Source organism: Sander lucioperca, chromosome 23 (genome assembly GCF_008315115.2).
Source record: "Sander lucioperca isolate FBNREF2018 chromosome 23, SLUC_FBN_1.2, whole genome shotgun sequence".
In the NCBI taxonomy this organism is placed as follows: Eukaryota; Metazoa; Chordata; class Actinopteri; order Perciformes; family Percidae; genus Sander; species Sander lucioperca.
In genome coordinates, this window is record NC_050195.1 from 7,866,641 (window position 1) to 7,876,801 (window position 10,161).

At 39.7% G+C, this 10,161-nt stretch overlaps 1 protein-coding gene across 1 annotated transcript; it reads right to left on the bottom strand.

Moving 5' to 3' along the window:
- Positions 1-901: 901 nt before the first annotated feature.
- Positions 902-7,230, bottom strand: LOC116048559 (patched domain-containing protein 3-like). The gene is made up of 4 exons (XM_031297702.2): positions 6,516-7,230; positions 5,185-5,306; positions 3,037-3,182; positions 902-2,751 (listed from the first exon to the last, which is right to left on the bottom strand). The coding sequence occupies exons 1-4, from the start codon at positions 7,212-7,214 to the stop codon at positions 1,178-1,180; spliced, it is 2,541 nt and encodes an 846-aa protein (XP_031153562.2). The 5' UTR covers positions 7,215-7,230; the 3' UTR covers positions 902-1,177.
- Positions 7,231-10,161: the final 2,931 nt, after the last annotated feature.

The following is a 10,161-nucleotide window of genomic DNA, read 5'->3' on the forward strand; positions in this document are numbered from 1 at the left end:
TTGTGTTTGAAGGGAGTATTACAACAACAAACACTTTCAAAATTATCCTGAACCAAAAAAAATCACCTGCCAATTTGTTTTTCTTAATTAATACAGTAAACACCTGAGAGAAAACACTTTAATCCAGACTTAGAAAATAGATCACCAGAATTTGTTTTTCTCACTTGCTTCTCAGGGCTTCCGTAGTCATTATTGTGACATTACAGTATTTCATTCCACCACCATGTGAAGAGAGCAAAAACAGAAATTACTGGGCAATATATCTGTTAAGAAATACCAAGTCATCTACAATTTGATCAATTAGACAATTGCTCTGCTGCTATGTAAATAATGCCACTGTCCAATTGTCAGAAATTAAATTTACTTTTATTAGTCCATTAGAGAGTAGTTGAGAGTTTAGCAGCACATAAATGTGCTCCACTAATTATACAAGGTGCCCATTAAGAGAATTGTACTTTAATCAACACAGTAATGATAAGAATATGTTACTGGCTTTGCAGCATGGCATATAAATGCCCCATGTATTCATTCATTGCTAGAATGAGTATTATTGGAACAGCTGGTTTGGATTGTCAGCTTTATTGTCATGTTATGGCAAAATAGTGAACATCTCCAGTGAAATTTATGTTTATTGAAACCTGAAGTTTAATTAACTGTGATTACATTATAAAGCATTGAATACAAAAACAGCAAAACATTTACAAACTCACTGATAATCGTCATCTTAAGCTCATCCATCAAGAAAAAGACAACAATATGAACATAAAATGAAGGGCGCCCGGATAGCTCAGTTGGTAGAGCGGCTGTCCATATATAGAGGTTTACTCCTCGACGCAGCGGGCCTGGGTTCAACTCTGACCTGAGGCCCTTTGCTGCATGTCATTCCCCCTCTCTCTCTCTCCACTTTCATTTCTTCAGCTGTCCTGTCAAATAAAGGCCTAAAAATGCCCAAAAAATATTCTTAAAAAAAATGAATATAAAAATAAATAACTTTCAAAATACAGTACACGTTATTTATGTTCTGAGATAACTATTTTGGCAAAAGGCTTCACTGAATTAGAAAGGTTCTTTGTCATTCAATGGAAACGTTTTAAAGTTTAAAGCAAATGGTGTTTTTTTATGGGATTATGGGAAGTAAATGTACACAATATGCCTGCCATCAGCACTGTAACTGTGTTCATAGTTTGCTGATTTTCAAACTCTGGTCTTTACTTTCGTCTTCATCTGATCTGCATGTACATAGTGTCAGAATTACTGGAATGAAAATGAGGCCGTGAAGCACGCCAATAAACATGACAAGAAAGAAGATCTGAAAAAATGTTCTGAATGTGTGAAATTCAGACCTAGCCAACACAGACACCCCTAAAATGGTGGACAGGGCTCCTTGAAGGATGGGGTAGCCTAAACTGGAGAGAGAATCCACAACCTTGTCGTCACGACTCGTTCTCTTGCTTGAGACGAAGGCGTAAGCCACGTGAGCTGAGCAATCCACTGTGAAGCCGATGCAGATGGAAAAAATGATCATGGATATTGAATCAAGACTGATGTCCCATAGCGCCATGAAACCAGTCACCCCCGCAGTCACTGAACCAATCGAGCAAGTCACCCATAATGAGCAGAGGGGGTTTGGAATCAGCAGGAGAGAGACAACCAACATCACAGCTGTGATCACGCCAACGTTTTTAATCATGCTTCTAACTACTACGGCGTGCTGGTCGTAGAAGATGAATATCGGGTTATAGACTAATAAAGACGCTGCACGGCATCTGCCAGCAGTGGTTTTAAGACCTGTAAACATGTAAATTTCCATGCTGGCATTTGCAATATCAACAGTCTGCATGAAGAACCGGGATGCATAGATGGTATCCCTAGTTAGGTTCAGATCTTGCTTGAAAAAAGGAAATAAATCAAAAAATGTTGTTAGATTTGTGAGAAAAACATCTTTATCATCAAGGTTTAAATGTGTTTCCTGTCCATATGACAAATAAGCGTCAAGCCAGGATGTGTAGACATGCTCATCTACAAAGTGGAGCTTTTTAAAGTCCTCTATGCATCCCTGAAGTTGGTGTCTCTTGGTTTTATTCCAGTATTGGAATTCCTCACCTACCATAACCATCACAGATGGACCGTAATCAGAAAAATACTGACTATCCTTCAAATTGAATCTCGTAACGGGGGAGTTATCAGCTGCCAGATCATAGAGCTCAATCCCATGTTGGAGGCCTACCTGGAAACATCCATAAATACTCGTAGCTAAATACACCACATAAAGGAAGATTACAACACCCTTGACACAGGGTTTGATCAAAAACGGGCCATAGTAATCCTTAAAAAAAATAATCGTTTTTTTTTTCTCTGCTCCAGTGTCCTTATCATAGTCGCCTCCCACACAGCAGATGTTATATATCTCAGAATGATGACCAGGATTGTCTGATGGTATTTTCATGCAGGTCAGCCAGTGCCTGTTGCTGGCTTCTCGCCTCCCATTTAGAGCCAAGAAGGCTCCAAAGAAGGTGATTGTGTATACGTAACAAAATATGATGGAGACGCTGGTGTACAGGCAGAACGACTGCACTGATGGGAAGTCAGACGTGACGCCTATGGAGAACTTGAAGACATCGGTCAGGGTGGTGATGGTGATGGACATGATTGCTTCTTTGTAAGAGTGAGCCATCCTCTTCGGCACTGGGTCTTTTACGTTGGTGTGCTGCCAGTCGGACACCATTATGAACATGTTGTTGAGACCTATTCCTGGAAAAATGATTATAGTCATGTAAAATTAATGACAGTTTAGAGGCACTAGCACTTTGTTTGAGCATTTCCATTTGTGAGACTCTAAACATTTTACAAGATTTTTAATGTCAAACATAAAAAACTTAAACTGCAGTTTAATCTACCTTGACATATACAGTAAAGAGGTTCAAATCCTGCTCACTTTAATTCTCTGCAAAAGATTGTTGAGTTGTTATTTTACATTGTCACTTACCATGTAAATGCAGTATTTTACGATTAAGGACAAGGGTGCTTTTTGCTTACCAAGTATCAGGAAAGGAGAGTTTGCAACTGTTATAACGAATGGCACTCCGATGTAAAGCAGCAAGCCAAAAGACGAGACAATAGCCAGACCCGAGGATAAGACGCCGAAAACGGCCACCCACACCTTGTTCCTCACATTGTCCAATCTGTGAAGGAGGATGGCAGAGATCAGATATTAGCTGCATAATGCAGCTAATGAAGGTAACAATATACTGTATTATCTTGATAACTTCAACCTGAGCAGCCTCAGAATAATCCTGCTCATTGTTAGATATTTGTAGCAAGAAGTTACAAGCAGTTTTTTGATTTACAGTAAAAATTAAAACAACATCTGACAAATAACTACTTTCCCACCAGGTGGAGTATGCTACACTCAACAATGATGCCACTATGTACTGCCATGCTCTGGCATAAAATTGTATTGCACTGCAGCAAAGTGAGCAGGGATTTAAAGCTATAGTGCGTAGTTTAATGACAACAAAACTGTCGGCGCTTCCACATGATACAAGCCTTCCGTGATCGCGCACCACCCCCCACCCCTCCCCAACGCAGTTGCGTGTAGCCAAGGAGGACACGGAGGATTAAAAAAACATGATGGAGTCTTCAGTAGAAGTAATTATTCTCACTCGATTTTCTGCCCGCGAAAATTGCCGGATGACACCAGTTTCTGAACATAGCCATACTGAGAAATACAGAGAGAGAGTTTTGTTGTGCTGATAGTCTTTATTACCTCGTATCAACTTATTTGGCAATGGCTTGAATGGAACGGACGTTCATTAATATAAAAAAGTTACGCACTATAAAGCTTTAAACTGCTGCAGGAAGTTTGTGGAGTTTCTGACTGCCGCTAGCGCTATGCTATGGAGCATTTTATGTGTGGGTTCCCGTTTTGTTAGTTCTCATACACAGTCCTGCCACTGTCTTACTATTACACTGATCTATAGGTGATAGCAATGTACCAAGAAATGCAGCAATGTCCCAGCGAATGCAGGGAAGAAGAAGACTGCTAGCTAGCAAACGGATGTAAACCAAGCAGGTTTCAAACCTAAACAGAAACTTTGTTTATTTACAGAAAAACTCCCCCGGCGTCTTTAAAGGTGCTCTAAGCGACGTCACACGTTTTTTAGGCTACAACATTTTTTGTCACATACAGCAAACATCTCCTCACTATCTGCTAGCTGCCTGTTCCCTGAACACACTGTAAAAAAAAAAAAAGCCCAGGCTCCACAAACGGCAACAAAAACAAACTGGCCAACCTGCACCACGAAACATAACAAACAGTGTTCCAGCCAATAACCAACAAGAAGGATTTTGGGGTTGGGGTTGGGGAGTTAGTGCATGGAAGGGAGGGGGAGGGAGACGGAACGGGATGAGGAGGAGGGAGGGGCGAGCTAGCCTCTGTTTTGTTTGACAATACTTCGAACGTCAACAAGAAGTGACATCACCCAACATCGCTTAGAGCACCTTTAAGTTGCTCTTTAAATCGGGATTATGCAACGTCTCCTAAATAGCAGCCACTGTGGACACAAGTGACAAACACAGGCTGATGGTAAATGCTAAAGCCAGCAGTAGCAAGCAAAGAAGAGTCACAGAGTCAACAAACTAAATCAGCAATGTCAAAATGTAAATTACATATCTATCTAAAGTTTGCTAACGTTAGTAGTGTGTTGAGTTGAGAGAGGGTGCATTTGTTTGCTTATGAATTCAACCTTTCATTTGTAAGAGAATGAATGTGCTATTTCTTCTTTCTAAAGTCACAGTCTCACTTTAAAACCCACCATCACATTTTTATAATAGCAATAATGAAGTTTAATATGCCTCATGTTCAGTCATATTTTTTTGTCTCTGTGGTTTATGATGTTTTTTTATGGACTGTACGAAATGATCAGGTGTTTCTATTATTTTATCCATTCCCTGTGCGTCTAAACTACACCTTACAGAATCTAAAATATAAACTAAAAGCTTTAAATCTAAACTCAAAATAACTAAAAACTCATACGTAAACTAAATTTGAAGTCAAATAAAACATTTCAACTACATGTAACCTACATGTAGTTGTGCTGTATCAGTCAATTTGATAAACAACAGCTCTCTGTGTCCCAGACTTGGCCCGCAGTCACTGTGTGACAGTGACTGATCACTTCTTACCTCAGGCATGATATCACAGAGAGAGTGATAGCACAGGCATAAGTGATGAGGAATAAAGGGATGCCATCTGTGGTGTGACTGTCAATCTCATCCTGCCTGGATTTGGAGGTGTAGTAAGACACCTACAATAGAGCACAGCAGAGAGACGCCAACATGAAGTCAGAAAACAGTGTTTACACATGGATGTCTCAGCAGAAATAAAACCAGTGTGACTGTGTTTATAAACCACATAATCTGAAAAGGAAGTGTAAAGATACATTTGAAGCAGAAAGGCTGTAACTAAAATGCATCTATGTGCTTATTTTATTGCACATTAACAGTACTTATTTTAGATCAACATCTAGAGCTATGAGACCAAATCCACTTTTGTTTCATATACTTCTGTTAGTGCCATACTACAATTACCAGAGTGACTTCCAAACCCCTTAACGTATTGTATTTGGCTGTAAAGACATCTTGCCCTCTTGACTTAAGCATTCTACAAATAAACACAAATTGCCTCTGGCAGCCTTTTTTTTTTTTTTTTTTTTAAGGCTGATGATTTTAAAACGTAATATCTTCAAATCTACTTGAAATAAAATGTAAACGAGTATTTGTCCACCAGAAATATATTTATGGTGGTACAAGAGGGCTTTAAAACAGCCTTTAACGAGGGAATTTTCCCCAGTGTGGGATCAATAAAGTCTATCTTATCTCATCTTATCTTTAGACAATCAGTTAGGAAGATACAATTTGTAGAATATATGTGGGACAGTTAGATGGATAAAGAATGTGAAAAAAGGGAATAATCAGAAAAGTTTTACACAAACTTTGTTGGGGGATAGGTTATATTAGGTAGGTTTTACATTGGGGTGCACCGAGCAGAAGCCATAAAACAGAGCTGTCAGTCGTAAACGGCTTTTCAACAATACAACAATGTTTCTGCATTGTATTGCGGTCTGGTGAGGCTAAAAGCTGGTATTCTTCCACTATGATATTTTTGGACTTTGTATCTTCCTGTCTAGAGAGAAGCGTTTGATGGAAAAACTAAAATCTTCACATAATGATAGTCAGATATTTTTTTTTAAAAAAGAAGAAAGAATAATATACCACTTCACAACAAAATTGTTCCAAAAAATGCAATGTTCCTCTCATGTGTGGTTTTTGTCTCACTGAAAAGCTGTAACATGCGCAACATTGGTGCACTGTCAAAGCATCATGGGAGCTGTAGTTTTACAGCACTGATTGTCAGTGCATCTTAGTTAAAACAAAGAGAGGCTCAAATGTGACCCCACAATACAGTAGAAGTAGTACGTGAGAAAAAAACAATGTCAGTAGCAAATGATACGTACGTCAATGTGTTTGCAGTCCGTCTCATCTGATAAGAGTTTTTGAAATCCTCTCAGCCATAATTTTGAGGCGTCCTTGTTATCTAAGTGGTAGATGAGTTTTACAGCCTGAGCACTTATGACTGAGCTGTTGGCATCTGTGATAACCCCGCCGAGCACAGAGCCAAGAAACACCAAACTGGATCTGTGCCTGTGTACGGGGAAGATGATGCTGGTTGCATTAGCACTAATAATTTCCAGGAGGATGTTTGAGACACATTCTCCGTTGGCTTTTGCACACAACTCACTGAATCCCAGGCTCCCATTGTGCACAGTGATATTAAGGATCTTATTGTTGAGCCTGAGGATTTCTGCAAAATCAGGATTTTTAAGTATATTTGAGCTGTTAGTCGATACAGCAATTAGGGATGCAAAGTTGCCCTTGTCGTACAACCTGTCCTCTGAAAACATGGAGTCATTGTAGGGGAAGTTTTCCCTGACAAAAGCTCTCGTTGCCTTCGAGGGTCCTTTCCTGGGTGTGAACTGCCGCTCAAAGTCATTGTCCTCCCTGTCTTTGAGAAAAGTGAAGCCTCCGCCAAGCGCCGCTGAGAGCATGAGAGGAATCACAAAAAAATAAAATGGACAGGAGCCTACAAGTGATCCAAGTTTTTCAAAAAGGCCTGACAGAGGCTTTGCCAGGCAGTCTGTGCGCCTGCAGCCCATCTTCAGATTTGCAGGACAATTGGCACATGTGGAGGATTTGCGTCCTTTTAAAGGCTGTGCAGATCACAGCACTCCTTACACACCTGTTTTTGGAAGGTCTGAGGAGGTCTCTTTGGCCAATAAAGGCTTCATCATTACTCTTTAACCAGGAAAGAAAAAACCATAAAATGATACGAGAGCCCTTCAAAGACAATTCAACTCTTCTTCAAACAGAGAAATGATACGAGTTCTCAGAAAAAAATGTGACTTTTTTAGAAAATCACTGACAAAGACGTCACATTTTATTACTTTAGGACACAAGTATTCTCAGGTGTGTCATAAATAAGTAACTATATAACTAAATCAGAGTTGTCTGTTGATGGGTGTTGCTCATGACAATAACACACAACTATGTGTGAATACTGACATCAAAACAAGGTGATAAAAATATATAGAATCTTATTGCACCGGTTGGGGACTAAAGTTCAACTACTGTGAATTGTAAATGGCAGTAACTGTGCAGCCAGATGGTCAATATAAATATTTTTTTAATAAAGCCCTTCACAATAAACTGGATCTTTCTGGAATTATGAATTATAGGAATACACACACATACTTGATTGCTAGATCCAGACAGGCTGCTTTTGTAAGGAATTTGTTCATTCAAATAGGCCTCAGTGGTTGATACTAGTTCAGTTTAACACATTGCTCGCCATAATTACATCTACTCGAAATGTACATTAAACTGAATGCATCATTGCAAATATATTATTATATATTATTATATTTTGTGTCTGTAATCCCTGTTTCCATTGTAAATGGATATTGTTGGATATTGTTGTAAATGAATCAGAATTTTCCCCTAAATAAATAATAATTATAATAATCGTCATGATAACAATGCATTGCATTTATATAGTCTGCCAAGATATGTAACCCCCTCCATAACCGATTTTATTTTGTATATACTGTACTTTAGATTATAATTTACAACCTTGGTGAAGATAGAAAGGTTACTACTTTTCTAGCAAATGTTTAAGGGGGGGAGATCAATTCTCTCAAACTGCATTATCAACCTGTCTCAAAAGTGTATCCTCTCTCTATAATGCACAGATGTTAAGCTGAGAAAATCTGCGGTTGCCAGCTAGAAATGAGCAGCTGCATTTGTCTACCTATGTACAAATTTTGAGAGGTAAATCTGCCACCGTTGTCAATGTAAACTGCATATGTGCCGTACAAGAACAGAAAGCTTGACAGGTGTAGCAATAAGAAGTTTCGGGCTAATCAATCCATCACAGGAATATCTTGGGAACTTAGGAACAGCTGGTCTACATGTACCAACCCTGGCCTCAACGCAGGGCCCAAAATAGTCAGTTTCACACCTTTCGAGGCAGTCGGCCTTCCCTGGCAGTTAACCCCTGCCAGTCAGCTGTCAATCTGAGCCCTGCCGAATCCTCGGAGACGAAGCTCATATCTCATTTCACACAGATCCATCTCGGGGTCATTGATTTCTCATTCTGAGAGTGAGAAATGGATTCTCTTTCCTTCATCACAGAGAGGAGAAGATCCCGGCAGACGGTCGCCAGAAGCCTGATGGAGGCATCAGTTAAATGCAATCTGTTTCAGGACCTTCAGTTATTTTGTTCACCTTGAATTGAATCACTGCTTTTTGTCTGTGTGCTTATCAAAGACTGTTAACAGCAGATAGTACCCGGTGGGTATTTTTCAGCCCTGAGTTTGCATCAAAATGCAAATGAGTTCAATCCACTAACGATCATCTTCTAGTGGCAAGCTCCCGTTGACACCTTCATTAGCTCTATTTTCTCTCCTCCTCTTCCTCACAGAGGTATGTTGGGGTGCAAATCAATGTCTTAGGTAATTAGTAGGGAAGCCTCGGGTGAACATGATGTTGAGATGTGTTGGCTGATTGTTTGGCTCTGGCTTTCAGAAAGAAGCAGAAAAATACCTCAGTATGCAATAATACTCAGTATGAAAGTCTAAATAAAGCAACTACAAACAAGCACACATACTGTATAAAGAAATGCACGCACACACACACACACACACACACACACACACACACACACACACACACACACACACACACGCACACACATAGTGCGTGGCACTATCTTTGTGGGGACCCGTCATTGACATAATGCATTCCCTAGCCCCTTACCCTAACCTTAACCATCACAACTAAATGCCTAACCTTAACCCTTACCCTCACCCTAACCATAACCTAACCCTAACCCTAATCCTACAACCAAGTCTTAACCCTCAAACAGCCCTTTAAACTTGTGGGGTCCAGCATTTTGGCTGTCCGGACCCCACAAGTATACTGTATTCCCGGTATTCACACACACACACACACACACACACACACACACACACACACACTGTTTTCACTGCGTCATATCAGATGACTTGTTGTGGTGTAGAAGAACATGCATCTTCCAGCCGTTTCACAATGAAAGGTTAGACGGTCACAAACCCTGTTCACAGTCACCCGTGTGATCAATATACTTTATGGGGCATAAGGGCATACCAGCGCTCCTGGGGGAGGGTGAGATGCGGCAAGAGATCCTTCAGGCATACGTCACAAGCATGCAAAAAATATGAAATCAATTGATCCCCTTTTGCATCTGAACATGTTTTGATTTTGTCAGAATGCAGGTCTTTCATCATTCAACTTGCTGGTATACAAGGTGTGGATTGAGTAGAGAATGCAGAGATGTTGTGCCAGCTAATAAAATCATTAAAATGTCAAAACATTGTAATACAATGTTTCCTCTAAATGTATTAAAAATGCAATAAACAACCCTTTATCTAATGACAATGCAATAACTTAAGGTGCAACGCTGTATCGTTTATTACGACTAATAATGCAATTACACATATTATAAGTTATGATACTTTATTCCATCAGCTACAAATGTTACACCATGTGGGAAGGTCTGTTTAATAG